This window comes from Anomalospiza imberbis, chromosome 12 (assembly GCF_031753505.1).
Source record: "Anomalospiza imberbis isolate Cuckoo-Finch-1a 21T00152 chromosome 12, ASM3175350v1, whole genome shotgun sequence".
Classification (NCBI taxonomy): Eukaryota; Metazoa; Chordata; class Aves; order Passeriformes; family Viduidae; genus Anomalospiza; species Anomalospiza imberbis.
In genome coordinates, this window is record NC_089692.1 from 16,664,601 (window position 1) to 16,687,968 (window position 23,368).

The 23,368-nt window shown below is 42.8% G+C and overlaps 1 protein-coding gene and 1 long non-coding RNA gene across 5 annotated transcripts in view; one reads left to right on the top strand and one right to left on the bottom strand.

Annotated features, from left to right (window-relative positions):
• The window catches only part of CMIP (c-Maf inducing protein), a 130,975-nt gene that overhangs the window by 98,696 nt on the left and 8,911 nt on the right, over window positions 1-23,368 (top strand). For all 4 annotated transcript variants that reach the window (XM_068203096.1, XM_068203097.1, XM_068203098.1 and 1 more), the window contains exons 6-16: window positions 1,421-1,483; window positions 2,831-2,911; window positions 6,181-6,284; window positions 6,838-6,942; window positions 7,713-8,066; window positions 15,485-15,550; window positions 16,561-16,587; window positions 17,037-17,085; window positions 18,540-18,647; window positions 21,142-21,258; window positions 22,693-22,833. In XM_068203096.1, the coding sequence (XP_068059197.1) occupies window positions 1,421-1,483; window positions 2,831-2,911; window positions 6,181-6,284; window positions 6,838-6,942; window positions 7,713-8,066; window positions 15,485-15,550; window positions 16,561-16,587; window positions 17,037-17,085; window positions 18,540-18,647; window positions 21,142-21,258; window positions 22,693-22,833 (1,215 nt within the window). The remainder of the gene's footprint in view (window positions 1-1,420; window positions 1,484-2,830; window positions 2,912-6,180; window positions 6,285-6,837; window positions 6,943-7,712; window positions 8,067-15,484; window positions 15,551-16,560; window positions 16,588-17,036; window positions 17,086-18,539; window positions 18,648-21,141; window positions 21,259-22,692; window positions 22,834-23,368) is intronic.
• LOC137481386 (uncharacterized) lies at window positions 3,150-7,716 on the bottom strand. Its single transcript, XR_011003476.1, has 2 exons — window positions 3,682-7,716; window positions 3,150-3,401 (listed from the first exon to the last, which is right to left on the bottom strand). It is a non-coding gene; the product is annotated as an uncharacterized lncRNA (long non-coding RNA).

The window sequence follows — 23,368 nt, forward strand, 5'->3', positions numbered from 1 at the left end:
AAGTACACAATGCTTGGGACCAGCTCTCCTTGTCTGGATGGTGCTGGGGCAGATCAATATCCCAACCAATCCCTTCCTGCTCAGGGTGGGGACGCACGTGTCGCCACGGCTGGGCAACGTGGCACAGCACGTGGCTGCTTTTGGCCAAGGCACTCGTAAGGAAAACACAGGAAAAGCTCCTTTCAGGCTGTCAGTCTTCCACACTGACCACAGAGCTTGACTGTCTCTGTTGTTATCCTGAAGCAAACAATCCCAAAGATGGGTTCAGGAAAGATCTTGAGCTCAGGTGTTGGATGGGGGAGTGAGGATGTTCTGGGCTCACTGGATGGGGTTGTGTTCTCCATCAGTCCCCTGTGGCCGGGCCCCTGCCAGAGGAGGAGTGAACAGTTGCAGAAGGGTGGCATGTGATAATGAGTGTCATAGTTCTGACATGTAACCAAACAGAGCTTTGCAGTTTGCTTGGGTTTTGTTGTTAAAATCCACACTAATCTTGACCTGTATGTGTGACTGTGAAACACACTACTGCAAGCAGACTCACAGGGCTGAATAAGGACAAGAGAGGGAGAGCAAAAACCAAAGCAGGCTGCCTTAGTAAAACCCCAGGTGCCATCCAGATAAAATATCTGGTGTTCAGTTGCTTGATACAAAATGTCCTGGCTGCTGTGTTGAGTGTTTGACATTGAAATGGGCGCTGGGAATCCCTGTTACTGAAGAGTGGAAAAGCCTGAAGGCACCACCACATAGAGTATGTTATTCTGGTGCCATTTTCTAGTTTACAATGGAAGTAACAGCAGCATAAATTCATTACCCCCTCAGTGGCAGGTATGATCTCCAATGTGTTTACCCGGCACAAGCACATTGGTTTTTGTAGCAACAAAGGAATGGTTGAGCTCAGCTTTTACAAAGTTAGATGCTTGATTTTGCTAAATGGGGTCTTGCCAGGTAAGAGCAGTGCTAGGTTGCTTTTAGTGAGCTCTTTTTCACTAAAAAGAGGTTGAACTCCTTCACAAAGGATATGTGTGTGTGGTGGTGTTCGGTTTTTTATTTTAGGGGAGATGTTCTAACTGAAATAGTGAGCCAGATTCATCCTTGCTTTATTACATCCTAAAGCAAAAATGTCTGCTCCTGTTTCCATTTAAACAATTTTAAATATTGTACTCCTTTGCCTGTTTTACATATTTCTACTGATGTAGTTAAAAGCAGCGTTTTCCTGAGGATTCATAGCAGAGGTGTACTTGAGCTTAATTGTAAAATAAACAAATGGCCCACCTCTAATTTCCCTATTAATGCTTTTGTCCTTTTTGGGATAAAAGTGAACTTTTACCCCCCCACCAAGAAAAATACTTCCTTGCAATATGCTGTCTCCAGTTGCTGCCTTGAAATTCAAATTTTTCTCCTTTTTCTCCCTTTCATTTTAAAGGCAATTGCACCTTTGCTGGAAAACAACCATCCTCCTCCTGACCTCTGTGAATTCTTCTGCAAGGTATCATCAGAACAGGAGGTTGTTTTTTTCTTTAACTTCTTACCTCCTGCCCAGATTGAGTTCAGTTTTTGGTCAGCAAGCAATGATACTGGAATGGTGAACAGCACCATTATGATAAATACAATCATATGCTTAGTATATCAGAGTGTTTTGTCCTGATACTGTGTGAGAGTTAAAATTTTGAGACTCCTGCAGCTCAGTCTGGGTACAAGAGGTGTCCTACTGCATGCTGTGTTCAGCTAATGCAGAAATCACTGGAGCCACTGTGTTCAGGTGTGTGTAACTCAGCCCTTATGGTATTTTGTCATTGGGTAATGGCAGTGGGAAGATCCTAAGGACTCATCCTCTTCTCTGGTAAATCCATGCTTCTGCTGCATTTTGTATCCTTTATCCATAAACTTCGGAGTACTTTGGATTGCAGACCTTTTGGATTTAAAAATACTGCTTTTCCTCAAGGTCTTTGTGTTTCAGTTTTGAGTCTGTTTAAATTTACTTGCTGATGACTGGGTATGCATTTGTCAAACATTCTGAATGCTGCTTGTAATTCCCATCCAGAGTTATTCATCAGCTGCTTCTTCCTACAGAAATGGAATCAAGTTACAAAACTGACTTGCATTTTTATAAGCACCCTTAGGTCATCAGTAGCCTCAGACTTGATGCATTTTTATTCCTGATTTGGGAATTTTTGCCTTAGATCTCTCTCAGAGATGGGCGCCCAATTGTCTGTAAATGTGTGTGATGGGTGTGTATAGTTGCAGGAAGGGAAACAGGTTATGGACTTCCCAGAATAGAAGTGGACAGGGTAATGAGAAGGAGAATTTATCTTCAAAATCGACCCTGTCTTGAGCAGGGGTTTGGACCAGATGACTTTCACAGCTCTTTCCCAACCTAAATTACTCTGATGCATTATGATTATATATTTCATCCTGTGATGGGAGAGTGGGTTGTTGGTACCTTCCAGGATCCACCACAGGTTTGTGGTATCCCAGAGAAAGGAGGTTTGGGGCATTGCAGTGCCTGTATGATCCTGTCTTCCTGTCCACAGCCCCTTTCCTTTAAAAACTGTTGGCAATAAGACCCCGAAATGGTGCATTGCAGTGAGTTTTGGGAATAATGGGCGACAGGGAAGGGAATCTGCAGTTTGTGAGCTCCCATGGGAATCTTCTGCTAGATGCCAGCAAATCCATAGGAATGAGCAGTGTTATGAGTGCCTTAATCTCAGGAAAGATTAATTTTAGCCCCAGGATGTTGTTAATCTTGGGGTAATCCATGCATGGGGTGTGAAGCCAGGGGACACCCATCTCCATGATTCCTGCAGCTCACAACATGACCTGTTGCTCCTTCCAGCACTGCCGAGAGCGCCCGCGGTCCATGGTGGTGATCGAGGTGTTCACCCCAGTGGTGCAGAGGATCCTCAAACACAACATGGTGAGTGCACGTGCCACGGGAGCTCCAGCAGTTTGGAGTTTTACTGCCACACCTTTTGTGATCAGCAGCTGCTCTATTGCCTGTCATGTGCTGTTGTATCTAAATCTGTCCCCCGAAGTGTGAATGCTGCATGTAATTGTGTGTTACTTCATCAGTGCAGAGCTAATAAGCTTTCAGTGGGATCCTCAAAAGCATCTAAGCAAAGCCATCCTTTGAGGGATGTTTCTTTTGGCAGCAGTGGCAGCATATGCAGCTCCAGCTCATTCCCACCTGGCCCTTGGCTCCTTATTTACTCCCTGCATGCCATCCTTGCAGTTAAAACAGTTTAAAATCAAATAAATAACAAAAGCAGAATGGGGACTTTGTTCATTTTGAGCTGAGCCCTCAACACTTTTTCTGTAAGACACCACCAGCCCTCTTGGTTTCCATTTTTCTTTAGGCCATGTCCAGTGACTTCTTACCTTGTTTTCCTGAATATCTTTATGCTTTTCTACTGCTATTCTGACTTCTCATTACAGGATTTAGGTACTCTCTCATTTTATGGCTGTTCTTACCCAGACTTTCTCTCTTCTCATTGCTGATCAATTCCTTGTCAGTGTTTGAAATATATGCCCTGCTTTCCTTTCCACCCTGTAGACCAGATTCCCCTCCCCCAAATCCTGAAAATATTCTTCCATGATCATATTACTTTCCTAAAAGAGGTCTGGGGTATTTACCAGCTCTCCAGCTTTTGTGGCATACTAAGTTTCCTGCTAATGTTTTGAAGTTACACGAAGAAGTCTTACTTCACAATGCAGTGGCAAAGAATAACAAATAAATAAAATAAAATATTTAAGGCAGTTGATTTGGCTGTGATCTCAAGGATGAACCTCTGTAACTTCATAATCAACTTCTTTTCACTAACATATAATTTTAGAGATCATCTGTTGTCATGCTGTGGATTAGCATGGACCCAGTAGAAACCAGTTCATATTTCTTATTTTCCTGATCTTATTATTTAACTCCCTGAGTTTACAGAACTAGGTAGAAAGCCCAAGATGGCAAAAAGGTCATATTCCTGGCTCTGTGCCAGCACTCTGCAGACATGTAAACATTTTTGAATATTTTGTAGTGTTCAGTGAAATATTCTGTAAATGTTATAAATGTTATTCTTGGATTCCAGACTGATTTTTTTTAAAGCATCCAGAGCTCTTGAGGGGTCTCAAATAAAATCTAAATGCATAGTGTAATGCTTGTATTTGGTTAGCTTCAGAGAATTGGGTCTATTTACCATACTTAACATTTGCAGATTGAAAATCAACATCTCTGTACCGCAGTGTGTAGTTGGAGAATTTATGGTGTCAGGTATTAATTGGAGTGGATTTGGGCACTTTACCACTCTCTGGGGACTTCTGTACTGAATAGTGCTTTAGAGAATGTGTGTGTGCACATAAATTAAGTTACTCTTTAGGGGGACACTAAACTTCATCACCTTAGGAGGCCCTGTGCAGTCCTTGGGGCAGGAGACTGAGCTGGCTCTTGCCACCTTTGCCTCAAGTTTGTTCTGTGGCCTTTGAAAATTCCCAACAAGTTTTGCTCCACAGTTCTCTACCTATAAAATGGGGAAAGAGTGTCTCATTTATCTCTGATTTTAACATCTCAAAAGAACCAGGGTGGGTTTTTGTCTTGGTGATAATACTGGTTACATGCAGGACTGGAGGCTGTTGTGTCCTGAGTTATTTGAGGAGTGCTCAGCAACCTCCCAAACATTTGGGTTTTAGCTCTTTGTAGGCTCAGCCCAAATGTTTGAATATAAACCCTTCTTTATTTTTTTCTTTTTATTTTTTTGAGCAAACAGTGTTGGTGGTGTGTATTGTCCTGTGCTTGGTATGTTATTACCAAGGCATTATGTTAAATTTAGAGAGATATTTTATTTTACAGAGGTTGGCAATTACATCCTCTTTATGATCTCTTGGACTTTCATTCCAACTGCAGTTAGGACTCCCAGACAGGCTGAAAACTTTCATAAACAAATTGCAATTGCAAAAGCTGTCTTGCAAGGCATGTTCATGAAATTAATCAAATGTCCTATGAAGCACACATGGTCTCCTGCCCTTGGATCAAGTTGCCAGAAGGAGCTGTTAAAAGTTTAATGATGTTAATTGTAATGATGTGGAATTGCCCACGGTCTCTTTGCTGGGTGAAGTTACCAGGCAGCCATTCAGTACCAGCAGTGACACTTAGGGCTTGAAAGAGACATTGCTCAGCCTAAAATTGTTTTCAAGTTTTTGGTCATTTTTTTCTGGCTGGAAAACTTATCAGGTATTAAAACAGGTTGTTCTACAGAAGTGCCTGAAACCAAAATGAGTTAGCAGAAGGTTTCAGTGCTCTGGGTGTTTATCATCCCTTTTACTGACCACCACTAGTTCCTTCCCATTTGTGGCATTTCTTTAACATTTCAGTTGCCGTGTATTTTCTTCAGGATAACTTCCACAGGCAGCTGCTGGAGGAATAGCTGGGAGTGCTTGTTTGTCCTCAGTGGACCTTGTTCCCCACTTGGAAATTCAGCTCTGTAGTTCTGCAACACCTGTGTAATAAGGTTACACCTGTGTAAATGTGAGGAAATGTGCTGTGGAATAACACTCACCCGACAGCAGAATTTACTCCTTTCACATCTAAAAATAGCAGGTGATGTGAGGAGATGCAGGATTTCAGTTAGCAGGTGCCTCTCTGACTGCAGGATTTAAAGAAAGGGACTCTTGAGCTCACCTGTCAAATTCACAGCATAGCTGGAGTAAAATCCATGGAGAAAAAACGCATCTCTGGTTTTGTACTTGATTGCATATTGTTAGCATGTCAAAATTATTTTCTCTAAAACCAGAATAGATACCCATGCCAAAAAAGGAAATATAATATTTTTTTGAGTTTTATTTCTAAAAATCTGCAGTTAGGAGTGGAAACAAAAATGCCAAACAAAAAACGTATCTCAAAATCAAAATATTAAGTGAAAAGTGCAAAACAAATGTAAGTATAGGTGAGATTTTTTTGGTTTTTAGTTGTTTGTTTCATTATACAGAACCTTGTTTTCAAAGTGGGTATAAAGGAGAGATTGGAAATGCTGTCATTATTAGTGGGGAGAGCATTACTTCAGTGTGCAGAGATGCTCTTCTCTTGAAGCTTGTCAGCATAATAGCAGTGTGAATTCAGTTGTGTTTGAGCTGGTTTCTTTTGAAAACCCACAGTTTCGATGTACATTCACCATCTTCACCGAGTCTCTCCTTCTTGGACAGGATTTTGGGAAGTGCCCTCGGTTGCGCCTCTTTACTCAGGAGTACATTCTGTCTTTGAATGAGCTGAATGCTGGAATGGAGGTGGTGAAGAAGTTTATTCACAGGTTAGTTACATTTAATTTATGGCGTATTTCCAATCCTGTGTCCGTGCTTTGGTGTGTTACTTCTCCCAACCCTGCTTTACTGGTTAGCAGTAGCTGGTGCTTTTTGGTACTGGCAAACAGCAAATAAATCAAGTCCATCAGACAGTGTTGCTGAAGGCTCTTTCAAAATGCTAGTTCTCAGATAAGTCTAGGGTTTTCTGCCTAATTCCACACTGCAAGCTAATGGACTTTGCTGTGCGTATGTTCTTCACATACATTTAGACTCAAAGCCTCTGCGGAATGATTCAAATTAACTTTCAAGCTCATCATGCCCACTCAAGTGTGAGATTTTGGGAGGACTTTAGGGATACCACATCAATTAAATCGATGATTTAGCTTACCCTTGTTCATAAGTAGGGCCATTGGATTTACAGGGTTAAAATATCTCTCTGTTATGGCCCTTCTGAAGATCCCCCAGGGATGCCTATCCAGGTCTGTCACCTCATTCTGTCGGACTGGTTTTGCCCACAGGAATCTTCCTTGCAATGACATAATCTTGTTTTTTGTTTTCCAGCATGCATGGTCCAACAGGACAATGCCCACATCCCAGGGTCCTGCCAAATCTTGTAGCTGTATGCTTAGCTGCCATTTATTCCTGTTACGAGGAATTCATCAACAGGTCAGTGTGAATTCCCAGCTGACCACGTGTTCTTCACACACAGGATCAGCGTGAGATGGCTGTGCTAGAAAACCTGAGAGAAGCTGAGCCTTCCTTCCCTGGTGCTCACCAAGGGAATGAGGAAGGGCAGGGGTCAGACCTTGAAGGAAGGGTTCTGTGTAAATCCCTGTGTATCTGCAGCTTTGAACCCGAGCTGGTTTCACAAGGCTGTCTCCGTTATTGTGGAAAATCTGATTCCTCCTCGCTGCAAAATAGACGCCGCAGTTCTTGACACACGAGCCAGTTTCCAGTAGACACTGAGGGTTCCCCTCTGCTATGTTTCCTGTTTGTTTATGCCTATCTGACTTTCCTCATGGTAGAGCACGGACAGGGGCTGCTCAGTGTCCAACACAAATTCCAGACACGAGGGCTGCAGACAAATGTCTGGGCATGTACTATAGCCAGATACATACTTGGGCATGGATTCTGTTACAGCTTTGCACGACTTGGACAGGAAAGTTCACCTTTAGACTAAACTGGTCTGTCAATTAGAGTAATGAAAAGCTCAAGTCTTTGTCAAATAGGGGCTGCAGAGCAGTCCTGTTGGAGCCTTTTAATGTTTTTAATTGATTTTAGTAATCCAATTGCACAGAAGAAAGCCATCCGGTGGGCTGGGGTGAAGTGCAGTGGGAAACTGCAAAAAATCGTGGCTTCTCAGTGTTGCACTCTCTCTCCTACTCTCTGCTGGTATGTCTGTCTACTGAAGTGATTTGTTTCTTTCTGAAATTCAGTCGGGACAACTCGCCAAGCCTGAAGGAAATTCGGAATGGCTGCCAGCAGCAGTGTGACCGAAAGCCCAATCTCCCCCTCCGCCTTCTTCACACGAGTCCTGACCTGGTCTCTCAGGAGGCCACCTTGACTGAATCCCGTCTCAAACCAGTTATTGTCACTTCCAACGAGATCCACGTGGAGGTGGAGCGCAACAACACGGCCAACCAGAAGATGACAGCCGGCGTTGGCAACGACAGCGAGCCCAACCTCATCGACTGCCTGATGGTCAGCCCCACCTGCAGCACCATGAGCATCGAGCTGAGTGCCCAGGCAGACAGGATCCTGGGCTGCTACGTGGAAATACTCAAGATGCTGTGAGTGACTATTTTGAACAGCTTTTAGAGCAAAGTCATCTTAACAATGGTGGGGGGGGACTTTTCCCACAGGCCTGTTGTCTTCAACATCTGTGGTGAGCCAGCACATGGTTATAAATCTTAACTCCAGCTCTGGAGAGTCCAGCCTTTGAAAGAGGCATCTGGCACTGCCAAGATGTTCTAAAAATAGCATAATGCTGTGATGAAAATGGAAAGCTTATTTGTACATTGAGCCTCAGGCATTTTACAGAAGACGGGATGTTGGTGCCAGTGGTTTCTGTTTTTGTTCTTGCCCACCAAAAATAAACAAAAAAACCCCATTTGTCTCCTCCAGGGCTCTTGGGATTGCCTGAGACAGAGCTAGAACAGGCAGGTCTGTGCTAGGTTCAGGGCTTGTGCAGTGATAGGCAGCACCACTGCCCTGACGTTAGCAGGAGTTGGATACTGTCATTGTTGTTCACTTAGATGTTCTCCCTTCTTGTGCTTGTAGAAATTTTATGATTTATTCAGATTTGCTTGTATTAGAGTGGAATCTCTGTCCAGTTGCTTTGGTACAGCAGACCTGTATTAGGCCCCGGGTGTTCAAATAGTCTTTGCCACAAAATGGTGACAACGTGATTACTGGCAGGCAAATCTCCTGAATATCTTAAACAGGAATATAAAGGAAAATGTTCTTCAGGAAAAGCTTTGTTTTCTCTGGATAAATAAATGAATAACAGAAAAGGTGGACTGAAGAATGGGAGCTTGTAATCGAAGTGCAATAAAACAACTTTGTTAACTTTGACAGCTAGCTCTGATACTGAACTGCAGTATGTTTTGTGCTAAACTGTTAAACTTCTATATTAATTATTTTTAAACAGTGTAAGGCCTAATGAAGTCATAGTTGTACTTTCTAGAATCCAAGATGTGGGTGAAATCTGGACTGTTCTGTAAACAACGAGCATGTGCCTACACTGCAGACAAATGCACATTAGGGGGTACACTCTCAAGGAATAAAATGAAGTCAAAGTGCTGTAGTGGAGGATTTTGTGAAGGCTTTTGTCCCACATTTTCTTTTTTTTTTTCAAAATACATAGTACAGATTTGCAGCATCACTTTTCCACTCACTACACAGCTGACTTGCAGTTGTTTAAGCACTCATTCAAAACTGGAGACAGGACAAGTGAATACCAGATACTGTTCCCATTAGATTCTTGAGCAGGAAGTTGCTGTGAAGGCTAATTTTGTGTATTTTTTTCCTCCCTGTGGCCTAGGTTCTTCTGCCTTTGAAAATGATTGCATTAAAAAAAGCACAGCATCTGAGTTTGCTTCATCTGGGGGCTTTTAAGTCTCCATGCACCCAGGTGCTACATGAAACATGTCATGTATTTATTCCTGTCCCCTTGACTCTCCCTGTTTTCCATAAACACTGAGCACTCTCCCAGTCCTGATGCTGGTTTGGATGCTGACTCACTAAGCATTGACGGTTTTGGTTTCATCATGCAGCTGACACACACTTATAAACAAATTCACAAACGGGCATGTTCTTCCTCACAGTCTTTCCACTTTTAAACATTTGATATGCCAGGTCCCAATTCCCATTTAATTTGCTACACAAAGAACTCGTTTCACTCCATACCTTAAAATAATCTATTTTTTTGATGCGTTTCCTATCTTCTTAAAAATCAAGTTGTTCAGCAGCAGCAGTGAAAATGGGAATGTGTTACTTTTGGAGGTGATGTAGGTGTGGGGCAGCTTTGGGCCCTTTTTCTGCTTGTACAAAAGGAGTTCTGAAAGGTGAAACCCACAGGATGTGCACAGTGAGGGACCAGTGATAACATAAAACTGCAACTCTCCTCAGAGTGCCCTGCCAGAGCCCACACCCTCCTTGGGAAATCACAACCTGTGAGAATGTAGGGCAGCTCCTAAGGCAGAGCTCTGGCTGTAGCTCCTCTCGTTTGAGTTCCCTTCCATTCCTCTTCATCCCTTGATCTTTTGGGTGCCTGAAAGCAGTAATGCAGAATCTGCTTGCTCCTCCTTCTACCACTGGCTCACTGGGAGGTCTTAGATAAGTCACTTTTAAATGTCTCATTTGCCTTATTTGTAAACTATAGGCAAAGATTTTCAATGTTTTTTTTTTTTTAATGCTGAAACCAGTGATGGAAAAGCATATTAGAAGAACTTGTAATTATTACCAAAAATACAAGATAATGCTGTTGTGATGCTGATTACTTTCATGTTCTTTGTGAACAAAGGGTTTCTGTTGCATGAAATACTGTTACTGTACTTTGAAAATCTGAGAATATGAAGAGAGAGAGTTGAAGAGCATGCCAGTAGGAAGAAAACATTAATTATAAAATAACTGCTATCCAGGAGCTGAGCTCTCAGCAGGCATTCAGTAAAATAATGTTCTTATTAGTAACAATGGTAAGCCAAACATAAATAAGTTGCTTAGCATTGAGTTTGATTGTTCTTTTAGGTGTCTGACTCAGTATCATCATCAAAACAAGAGAGTCACCACGGATGATATCTTTTTTACATAATTAACTTAGGGCAGCAGGGAGTAATTTATTTAGGCAAATTTTAATTATTGGAAGTCTAGCAAATAAGAATTCTCAACAGTAGCTTCAACAGAAGACATTTTATTGTTCACCTAACTCTTACACAGTGCTTACTTTTTGGGAGGAACACTCACTTCTAATAGCAATGACGATGTTATTTGACAATCACTGTAATACTTCACTTTTTGCACAGAAAGCTAAAAGGGGCAGTTTAAAAAGTTTGTCTGTGGGGCTCTTACAGCACCTAGAACATCTTTGACCCTTTTTCTAATGTAGTTGAGTAACAAAACACAGCTATTGCATACTAAAGGAAATCAGAAAACCATAAATTTGAAGATCTTGTCAGATGACCCAAAGTCTGGGCAGATTTTAAAGGAGACACAGTCTCTAGGGTAACACAGTCTTTTGGTCCTGCACTCAAAAGTGGATCAAACTTCTGTGTCAATATTCTGTAACTCATTCTGGACTCTGATAGTGTTACTGACGGCAGCCAGTGTCTCCTGAATGCTACAAGTTTTAAACTGGTGCGTAGAAAATGCACTAATTTAATTGAAATATTTCTGTTCATCATATTAAATTAGAGGCTCTGAGAACAGCTCAGCATTGCCCAGCTCCTACTTGCATGTTAATGTTTCCATGCATTTGGGAATGTCTTGTACAGCCGCACTTGTACTTGAATAGGACAACCATGGTTAAAGAAAGTTGCAGTAGAAGGGGCCGTGTGTCCACTCCTTGGGCTGGAGAACTTCAAAGTTTTATTTCACCTGAAGGACCCCACTGGTTCCAGGGAGTGGGAGGACCCTTAAACTGTCTGCAGTGAAATCTAGGTCAAGTGGTTGTGAGACCCCTCTTGGGGAAGCTCTGTTGGTGTTGTATCATAAGCTGTTACCCTTTGTCTGTGTTATTTTTTGTTTCCATGGCTGCCTGTAGTGGCAAGGGTCCGTCCAGATGTCCAGACACTTGTACCCCTCTCTGGGGCCAGTGTCACAACCTGCTTTGGGCAACCTTGTGTTGCTGTTTCCTGATGCTTCCATGCCAACTGTGAGCAGTGGAGCCCATTTCTGTTCTCAGCAGTCAGGGCAGAACCTTTCTAGGGTCTTTCAATGGTGCTAAATTTTCTTCTTTTGAAAAAGCCGAACAAGCCCATCTCAAAAGAAGGTTGGACATGAAAAGGCACCTCATTGTTTTGCAGATGGCACGTTTGTGCCTTGTATTGACAAGGGTCTGATGAGGCTTTTTCTCAGCCTGTCCTGCTACCCTGAGCTAAACCTGATGTCATACAATTCAGGAAATTGAACCTAGAGCCAGGGAAAGAAGGGTACATGTCTGGGGGTATGGTCGTATTGACATACATGACAACAGAGGTTACCTTGTCAGTCTGCTCAGTCTGGAGAAGAAGCTGCTTCCAGGTAGTTGCTCTGGTCTCTTCATTACCCCCAAAACCCGAGGACTTGGGGCTTGCAGTGTCTCAGAGACGAGAGCCACAGCTTTCCAAACACGAGCACCCACTGGAGCTTCCCCTGGCTGCTCTGCATTCCCCAATAGGTCAGTGGCATGCTCTGAATATCCCAAGTGGATTATCCTATGTCATGTTTATCGAGGTTGCCCTGGGCTGCTCGTGTGTTTTGGATTGTTTGTGCCGCACATGACATGCGGGCAGGTTTTCATTTTGGTGAAAGGTGATCCAGGGGAAGGAAAATGTATTATGTTGGCAGGCCAAGAGCGTTGATGGCCCAGAGGCAAAGTCAGTGCAGTCAGGGATTATTTAATTAATATGGTTGTTCTGTGCCCTGGCCAGTCCCCTGGGAGAGTTTCAGGGTGAGGGGAGCTGTGTGCAGTGGCAGGTGATGGCTCTGATCTGTCACCGCCTGGCTCCGCGACCCCCACGCGCTTCTGGGAACCCGCAGGTCGGGCTGCAGCCTGGCTGCTGTGCTGCTCACCCAGAATTGCAAATCCTGCAAAAATCAGAGCCAGGGAGCCATTCTCCCCCTTTCATCAGGCCAGTCCTGGGATTTGAGCTGTGTGATGAGTGTTGAGCTCTGCGCCCCTGCGAGAGCTGCGAAGGGAGTTAGTCGCAGGTGCTGTCCCAGGATCTCCCTGTAGCTCTGTGCTCCCTCCTTCTCCTGGCCCAGCCTCTTTGTCTGGCTCATTGCAGTGGCTGTTAACTGCAGCCAGAACTAATCCATCTCCCTTTCTTTCCCTGCTACAAACACTTCTGTCTTGTGCTGGAGCTTTGAATGGACTGAAAAAAAAAAAAAGAAAGAAAAAGGAAAAAAAAAAGAAAAAAGGAACTGTCTGAAATGAAAGAAGAGTGCAGATGAGATGAGCACAGACAGAAGGAAAATGTTTTTGAAAAGGGAATAGGTGGGAGGAGGAGAAACACTGTAGGCTTTTAATAAGTAGTTTAGTTTTATTCTTGTGCTGTGTTTGTTTCATGTTTCCTAGCTCAGATTGAAGGGATTACAGGCTGTGCAGATTTTATGTTCAGGTCCCACTCATGCGACCAAATTTTATATATTTCAATAGGAGATGGTTTCCTTCCTTTCTTTCTTCCTTCCTTCTCCTGCTGGGGAAGCAGACTGATTTCTTTTCACTGCCCTCTCACAGACCTGCCCTGCTCCCCAGCTTTGAGAAAAGTCAGTGATATTGTCCCATTCTGTCTGCAGTTTCATTCCATTACAAAACAACTTTTTTCTTACTCTTGCAATTTCCTTTGAAGCTCAGCCATGAAAAGTTGATTGGTTCATATTATTAGTAATCACAACTCTCCAGATTGCTCAAGAAGGAACTTCAGTGGTGTAACACTCAGCCTGAGATGTCACAGGAGCTAAGCCTCAAAGTGGCTCTCAGCTGTTAACCTTCTGTTAGAAAAGATTTGTAGGTGCTGTATCTCATGTGGTATGAAGCACCTTTAACACCTCTGCATTTTCTAACTCAGGTTTTGACTTCTGAGTCTCGCCTGATTAAAAATCTGCTTTTTAATCTACCAATAAAATGTGTTGTTCTTAGAATAAAATCGGCTAGGAATTTCTAAAGGGTATGCATATTTAAATAAAACAAAATGTCTGGACTATGTTCTCGCACCTGACAAACGTGGTAAGACCTGTGGCACTTCTCAGGGCTGCAGCTATAGATAGGTTGCATCAGCTCTTTCCTACAGACACCTGGCATTTTAACAAGAGACTTTTAGCTGAACCTGAACACAGGCCAGAGTTCTGTGTCATTGAGCCATTCAATGTGTCTGTAGGTCAGAAACAATGAATAATCTTGTAGATAGCTTTAATTAATCAAAGCTTTGTTGAAAGAACCCAGAAAGCTCATCTTAGAGATGCTGTGTCAGAGGTTTCCTTCCATTATTTCAGTTTATGTGACAAGCCCCATCCTTAGGTGTGTCATGATATTCACTTTACACTGACTAAATGGAAAAACAGCCCCTGTAATGAAGTCCTGCTTCATGTCTTGTTGTTCTGAGACATTAAACAGAGTTGATCATCTTCCTTATTTGTTCAGTGGCTAAGCAGGTGAGGGACTTTTTGTCTCTGGAAAAAACCTTGTGAACAGGTGATCACAAAATGCTCTTGCTGCCACTGACTCACACTCACTTTAGGTTTGTGAGACACCCCTTGTCTCAGAGTTGGCCCTAGTAGAACAGAATTTTTCATGGAGGAGAAAATTAGATTCACTGGCTTTTAGAACAACTGACATGGGTACGAGGTCTCTTTTTTGGCTTACTGTAACTTCACATGTGCTCTTCTGGTTTTTAATGCACTAAACCACTTTCAGGTCACAGTGGTCCTCATGGGTTGGTTGCTTGCATGACATATCACACATTTGTGTAACCTGAACTCATACTGCTCTTGGGCAAGTGATAACTGCTTCCCTGGTTGATTTTTAAATCACAGTTCTCCATTCAGGTAGAACTTCTCTGCATGTTGCTTCTTAAGAGAGCCCTGCTCACGCATTCAAATTTTCTTTTTCTGTGAACACATCTTTGTGGATTGTCCAACATCATGTGTATTACTAGTTTATGCACATTTATGGGTTTTGTGGTTCAAAAGATGGATGAGACTTTTGGAAATGCATCCATCTTCAATTTCTCTGAGCTAGAAGTTTCCCTTTGCAAAACTGCATTCTTTTGGAACAGTTCCTGTGCATGTGTTGTCTGTCTGTAATGCTATCAGCAGATACTGTCCATTTGAGAACATTACACTTCGTTCCTTCCCAAAGACACACCACACTTTTGTGCCAAGTTTCCAGTAAGCTGCAGCCAATACTCTGGTTTTTAACACTGAAATCCAAAAGGTAGCAGCACTAAGAGGAGGTGGCAGGCTCTTCTGCATTGTTTGTACAGACATCCCCAGGTGTTTCAGCCCATGTGAGATTCACTTCTGTCTGTACTCATTGTTACTAATGGGACTGAGAGCCAGGGTCTGGGCTTCGGCTGGTGGGTTTTGTGTCAGAAATGGATATGGGGGCATCTCTGTTTTTGCTAATGGGCTTCTGTCTTATAGCAAAGAAAATTTCTAGTTAAATGTAGAGAAGAGCTTTAAATAGCAGTGGCCTGGTAATTGCTCTACCAACTTAGATGAAAGTATTGCTTAGTGATTAAATGTCAACAGGTTTCATAAACAGCAAATGTCTTTAAGTTGACATAAAGAAGGCCTCTCTGGAGGTCACTGTAAATACCAGATTTATTGTGCCTCAATAGAGAATGTGCTGGAAATGGAAAGGAAAATGTCACTGTAGATTTTGAGAGTGCTTCAGTAAACAAGAAAGGGTGTTGGTGCCCACAGTGAAAAGCTTTTAACTTCTTGAACTAACTGTTGGCAAACCATACTTAAAACCTGATAAGCTATTAACAAAATGTTCATTTTGCAGGTCAGACTACGATGACTGGAGACCAGCCCTGGCCAGCTTGCTTCAACCTATCCCATTTCCCAAGGAGTGAGTTTGCACTGTCTTAGTATTTACTGGCTTGTTCTTGTTACTGTTTTTTTATGGTGAAATATACGTCAAGTAAAAAGTGATGGTAATAGGAGCTTTGTGCCTCTAGTATTGATTTAGAAACTGAAGTTGATTTTGGCTGATGCAGGGGGATGTGAAGACGTCCCCACGTTCAACTTCCTTCCCCATTTCTCTCAGATGATCCTGAAAAGAAATATGGTTAACTAGAGACAGGCAGACAGGAAGGGGAGGAAAGCTGGTGAGGAGGAGAGCAAAGTGAGAGATTCAGTGGGGGAGGATGCGTTACTGGCGTCACAGAGACTCCTGTCATTTGTGTTTTGCATTAAATGAAGAAGCTGCCCTAGGGATCAGCCGAGCTCCCTCGGAAGCCTGTTAATGAACAGTGGTGTTTATAAAGTGCATGATGACCTGATGTCTTGAATCACAGAGGTGTAGTCCTCCATGCCAGGTTACCTGGGCTACAGTGAGAGCTTGGAGACAGGTAACAGAGACATCATTACCTAAGTCAAACGTGAGTCTTGGGGGAGCTGTAAACCATAGCACGATCCAAGGCACTTCACAAAATGACCATTAATTGCTTTACTCATGGATGATGCTAATTAGCTGCGACCATACCCTAATTGCATTGCAATTAAAGAATACACCTGGCTCTTGGAGGTAGGCAAAACTCTGTAATTATATAATGGCATTGTAAGTCTTTTACTTTCTTCTGACCCAAAGCTCCCACTGACGTTAGTCAGAGTCTTGTCTAAGACAGACTCAAGAAAAGCTACAAGATTTGTTCCAAGTAATTTTCCCCTCTAGGTTAATGAAAGAGGCTTTATCTGATTTTTTGAAACTTTTTTTTTTTTGTCTTATGTGCTGCAGTTGCTTAGCAAGTCCTTTTATTATCTGGAAAGAACTGAGAAGTGCTTGTTTGGTTTCTTGGGCTTTTTTCTGCCCTCTCTCCTTTCTCTCAGATCCTCATACTCTTCTGTTTTAAATTTCAGGGCTCTCGCACATGAGAAATTCACAAAGTAAGTTTCTGGGCCTCCTTTGTTTTATTGAATAAATTCTTGTATTAGTCAATAATAGCAATGATGCATTATTCAGTATTGTGTCTCTAATGGCTTTTATCTGTGAAGGGCTGTAGGCATGTTCTGTTAGCAATAAAAAGTTCTCTTTGTAATTTATTGTGCTAGCAGGGGCCCAAGGACTAAAGCCACTGGGTGCTGATAGAATTTACAAAGGAGTTTGTCGGTGCACATCTCTGAAACATTTTCTAGGTTATTGTGAGCAGACAATGTCCTTGGTAATCACTTTTAGGCATCATATGTCCTTTCTGTGGAAGGAGTTCAGCGTGTTTCTCTCTAAAGTGCATTAACATATATAATTTTAGGTGTTACTCAAGAGAAATGTGATACTTGTGCAAATACTGCAACCAGCAACTGCTTATCCTTGTCCTTCTTACTCTTATTTTTTCCAGGGAGCTGAAATATGTGATTCAGAGATTTGCAGAAGACCCGAGGCAAGAAGTGAGTCTGTTGGCAGTGTACACAGAGCATTAGTTGGAGGGATTGCAATTGCACTTGTCCAGATCTCTCTTTAAGTAGTTTGTTCCAAAACATGGTGTGGTTTTACTCTGCCTAGGGCTCTAAGGAGTAGTGGCCACTCAGGGTGGTTTATGTGTAAGGTTTATGTGTTGTCACCTCCTTGTCTGGCATCAGTTGATGTCCTTGTTCTGCAGTAAACTGCAGACCAGCAAGATTTTCGCCCTCTGTGGGGATCACTCGGAGCTTTTCATCTTCCATACAAAAAAAAAAAAAAGGAAGCAAAATCCATGGATCCACGCAGCTTACAAAATAGCAGGTTTTGTGTAGCTGTGTTTCAGCTCTGTTGTGTGCAAATGACCGTAATTCTCATGAATTGGCAGCAGAAAGGGGGTGGGAGTGTGCTACTGAGGTGAGAGTGTTGCTGCAGCCTGGTGGTGCCTGCTGCACTCAGAGCCTGCTCAGCATCATCAGCTTTGGCTGAGTCACAGGGAACCTCTCACCCACAGTGATTCTTGCTTTTGGCATAAAGGCAAGAAAGCTCCCTCAAACTGTGGGTGAAGCTGTATCATCCCTGCCCAGAACTCCTCATTCTCATGGGTTTAGCTGTTGTGAACAGTAGTTACCCTTGTCAGAAGAGACCTTCTTGTCCTAGAATGGCACCAGGATTTCATCTGTCCCTAGAGTTCTGTGCCCAAAGGAAAGAATTTACCACACACACACACACACCTCAAAAACTGAAATGGAACATCTGTTTCTTCAAGTGAAGGAAAAAAAAGAAAAGGAAAAAATAAAGCTTAATTATGACTTCTCTATTAAATTGTGGGACTAAATATAGTAATCTCTACAGTGGGCCAAATTTAGACTAATGGTTGCTCACTGGTGCCAGTTTTCCAGTGCAGCTTCCGTGTTATGTATCCCGGTTGAGTTTTCCCTGTGGATTTCCTTCACCCTGACTCTGGTCAAATTTTATTAGAGCAGGAGTTATAAGAATTGTTAATGATTGGAATGAGCAAGCCATCAGCCACCACATTTGGTGTGCAGATCACATCAGATGTATAGACACACATGCTGGGAGGACAGGGGGAAAATGACAGAAGCTGAGAAATTTTGTGGGGTTTTTTTGTTTGTTTTTTGATGATGTGTTTTCTTTTTTCCCAAGTGAAAGGAGCTGCTCTAGATTAGAGCCATTTTGTGTTGGATTTGTGTAAAGGGAATGAAAAGGGCCATGCAATAAAGGCTGGAGCAGCTTCCCTCTTGGTTATACTGAAAAAATGGATTCTGGGAGTGGAGACTGGCCTGCAGCTCTGTAGACTGGAATATTAACCATGAGATTTCCAGCAGTCCCTGGTTTTGCAGTTACTTTTGGCCCAGTGTGGGAGATGCTGGTGGTTATTGGCAGGAACTGTAACCTTCCCAATGTGTTCACTTCTTGGCAGGTCCACTCGTGTTTGCTGAGTGTGAGGGCTGGCAAAGACGGCTGGTTCCAGCTCTACAGCCCTGGGGGAGTGGCCTGTGACGATGATGGAGAGCTCTTTGCCAGTATGGTAGGTGTCTGCAGTAATGTGAGTTTAGAAATTCTGCAGTTAGTAACTAATGCCTAGTGGGCAGTAACGGGATTTACTTGTTTTTGTCAAAAAATTGCCAAAATCACGATTTTGTTCGCCAGAAAATCCAGACCTTTCTGCCACCAAATCCATCGACCTCCCTTGCAGTCACAGTTTGGTTAGCACATTACTGTTCTCTTTTTGAACCTTGGCATGTTTTCTCACTGGTAGTGTAATACACAAACCAAGCTTGTGCATAGGTATGTATTTCTGTATGTATAAATATCTGTCTTTGTCTGTCTGTATAACAAACTCTCTCAGGGAACATGGAAAACTGGGAGACAGACTGTTCTGTACATCCACACCTATAGTTTACATTTATAGGCTACCCTGGAATTTAAAACTAACAGTTACATTGGTTTAATCAAGGGATGGATGGATAGATATAAAAGGTGTTACCAGTGTCTCTGCCCTGTTATATTGTTGTGAAGAGGTGTAATTAGAAACCAGCATTCCATTTCCAGCAGTTTCTTTTGTAACTCTGAGAAGGGCTAGACAGAAAATAACAGGTTTTAATCAGTGATGTGATTTAAGCACTGTCTTCCTGTGCAGCCTGGGTCAAGTCACGCAGGTCTCTCACTGTATTAATTCTCCACATACCAAGTAAGGTGGAAATTATATTACTGCCTTTCCCTGGTAAGGGGGAAGACATTTGTTGAAGTTGGCTTTGGGTACATGGTGAAGTGACTCTCTATGCTTTGTGCATCTCCCACATGCTGAACATTTTGGGACGAAAAGAACATCAATGTCTGTCTATATCCTTAAATTCAGACAATCAGTTACCTCTGAAACTGATAATGGAAGGAGAGTGTTTACAAGAGGTTTCACCCCTCTTCACTGTTCATCTGTCTTTTATCTTTGAAAAGAAAATTTCTTCAGAACTGTATCATTTCTCCTGAGAGCCGTTCAGGATATTTATGAGCATCAGGAGATGGTGTGCATGAGAAAGCACAATGCTAACACACATTAATATGCAGTACTCTGTGCCCTTTGCAAGGATGTTGATAAATTCTTAAAGAGCTGCTAACGACTAACCATGAAGTTGGAAAAACACCCTGTTCTGAGATGCACCTAATGTTACTTTACTGTCAGTGTCAGTATTTTCCATTGCTCAAGAAAACCTCTAAAAAAACTTAATGAAAACTGCATGAAATTAAATCTCTTTAGGCCTGGAGGTTCACATTTTTAAAGGCCACCTAAGCTGATGGATGCTTAAGGAAAAAAAGATTTTCTGTTTTTCTAAGGAGCTTGCTGATAATGAAGCTATGATTCCCATAGAATTGACCTGATCATGGCATGGCTGTGATATTTTAGTGGTATTGAACATAGTGCAGGCAATGCCATGAGCCAGGGGAGCTCATGGGGGGCATGAGCCCAGGGGGGCAGAATGTGTTTACAAGGTTATTATAGGGTAGTGCTGATGTTGAATCCACATAATGGAGCTCTTCTGCCCAGGCTGTTGGAAAATGCAAATTCTCATGTAGTGCTCTGCAGCAAATGGTGAATCAGCCATCTGGGTTATGAAATAAGACTTTTTTCTATGAACCCAGACTTCCCTGCATTTAATCTCTAAGGCTTCTACATTGGAAATGATATGACCAACTTATTTTCTGAGAAGAGACATATTTGATTTGTACAAGTGGCTTTGCATTCCTGCCATAGGCGTTACTGTGTGATATCAGATGGTGCTTTCTGGAGCTTTTAGAGAGTCTGCACAACAGTTTTGTCAGCTCAAGGACTCGAAGGAGTGTCACTCAGGGCTTGTTCTCAGCAGTTCTTTGCTTTCAGGGAAAACTGAGCAAAAGAGAAAGCAGGATAGTGGTCCAAGAGCATGAAAACCCATGAACTCATGTCTGAGTTAGTCCTCACGACTGTCAGATTTTCTTAAAGCAGTCCTTCCTTCCTCAGTCATGTCCTGTCTGTTCTTCCTGAACAGGTGATTTTGTCTGTCACCACCCCTTATCCAAGGCCAGCAGACTGCCAGCAGCACTGCCTTTTACCTAGACACCCGGCCCACACAGCCCCTGCTCCCCAGCTGGCACTTCCAGAGAAACCCAAGCGCAAACAGATGCGACAGCAAAATCCCCGGTGGTTCCCCCGGGGCTGGGTTCATCAGGTTACTGGGAATGGGGGCAATTGCACAGCTGCTCTGATGTTTCCTGGGGAGCCTCTATCAGGCTGTCAGCTGGGCTCCTTTGTGGTGTAAAGCTTCCCACTCCCTCAGATCTCACTGGGCATCACCTTCTTCGAGAAGTCACTTCCATTCAGCAGTAAAGCTGTTGAGACACTGCAGCCCTAATTGTAAAGAGAGCCTTCATTCCTATAGGTTTATTGCAAATATTTAACACTTTTTGACTGCTTAACAATATCCCTTCCAGAGGTATATGTGTTTCTTAAGCCTACGACCCTAATTTTACCTCTGTTTCTTGAATAGGTTCATATTTTAATGGGATCCTGCTATAAAACAAAGAAATTCCTGCTTTCACTGGCTGAAAATAAATTGGGACCTTGCATGCTGCTGGCTTTGAGGGGTAACCAGACGATGGTAGAGGTAAGCCCTAAAAACATGTGGTCATAGAGGTTTATGGGCAGTGTTCAGGTTCACACTGCCTTTCCCAGAACTGGCTCTAGTAGGGGTCAGGTTTGTGTTATGTTAAACACCAACAGTGGGTTGTTGTGTTTCTATGAATTAAGGAGAACAGAATATTGTTGTTCTGTAGATAGGAGTGTGAATGAAATGAAATGAAAGGTGGGTGCATCAATTTTTGGAGAAAGAGGTTGTTTGCTGTAACACAGCTGGAGAGGTTAGGATGGGAAATAAATGGCCATGGTGGTAGGCTGTGGTGAGGGATCACAATTCTCAACCACAAGGCTTTTCCATCATGAAATGCCTGATTCTTGTCTTGCCACCTGCAAAATGAGCAGTGCACAGGAAGCGCCTTTATAAAACCTTATTTGCTTGCTTTAGTGCACATTTTTTATGCTCGTGATTTGTAATTTTTTTTTGTGCTAATAGTTTATACATATTTTTCTGGGTTTTTTAAGAGAAATTTCTTCATAAATGTCATTATCAGCAGAAAGAGGGTGGATAAATAGATGGAAGGAGTTACAGTTTTTCATTGACTTAGATTTTTGCATGCTAATTCAATCCAGTAAATAAAGGAGCATGCTGCATGCATTTGAATATAATGTTGCTGGATTTTTTTTTCTTCATTAAAAATAATTGAAATTGTGGGGGGAATAAAAGCTTTGCATTTTAATTGCAATGGCATGATACACAGCTGAAAAGGAAAGGCAGCATGGAGGGACAGCTTGTGTCCTAAATCTGTGTGACCCACTGGAATCATCCCTTGGGATCTGACTTGCTCCTGGCAGTCCCTTCCCCAGAGTGAGCTGGGTGTGTTCCCAGTGGGGTGAGGGATGTCCTGGCCACAGCAGTGAGCTCCCAGCATCTTCTCTTGGAGTCTCTGTGCCCTTTACCCATCCTGCCTCGTGGACTGGGTGCACCTCACACGTGTTCTGCTTGCACAGAAGCCCCAGCACTGAGGGATGGAAAATCTGGCCCTTGAGGAGCTGCTTGGCACTGCTGCTGCTGGTGTGCAGTGTCCCAGCTCTGGCAATGCCCAGCCCAGCCCGTGGACCTGGGGAATACTGGATTGATTGTACCTGTTCTGGAGAGGGCATGGAGCCACCTCCAGGTCTCATGCAAATAATTGCGTCAGTCAGAAGGAGTGAGCAGTAATGGGAGGCAGGATACACAGGCTGGCTTTTGGAGATTGCACTTCATTCTTTACAAATAAAAATTAATTACATGTGTTGGAAGTAGCATAAATATTGCTATGATATCCTCTAATCTAACCTCTTCATTGCATGCTCTAAAAACTTACCCAGGAATTTAAACCACCATGCCCAGTGTAATTAGGATATTTGAAAGAAATGGAATGAAAACCCTGCACTAACCACTCTCCTTTTGTTCTGCTGCTAGATTTTGTGTTTGATGCTGGAATACAACATCATTGACAATAACGACACCCAGCTCCAGATCATCTCCACCCTGGAAAGCACAGACGTGGGAAAGAGAATGTATGAACAGCTGTGTGAGAGGCAGAGGGAGTTAAAGGAGCTGGTATGTCACCCTGCACATATTGCCATGGCACGTTGGGCTCTGTGCTCTCCACAAATGGAGGTACAAAAGAAAGACAAGCAGGGTGTGAAATTCCCAGTTAACAACAGGATGGGAGCAGTCCTCAGAGGATTTTACTGTGAATATATATACTGTGTGATATTTACTGACGTGACTAATCCCATACTATGTTTATGAATGATATTCAATAACCTGCTTAGGATCCGTGTGAAGGAATAAAGGTGAAACCCTGCTGTCTCAAGATCTTACAAGTCAGCTTGTCAAATTCTGCCACCTTTTGACATATGAGTAGCAAATGGTTCTGGCGCTGGCCAGCATTTCTGAATGCTCTGGCATTCACAGCATTTCACTGAGATGGTCTTTAGGTCTAGTTCTCAGAGCTAAAGCCTAAAGAAAAAGATTCTTGCTGATTTTAAAGAGAGGACCTAGAGATTTAAAATGGACCTGCTCATATTAGCACTTTTTCACCTAGGCAAACATACCCACAAACTTCCTCTTCCCTCTTCCCTCTTGATAT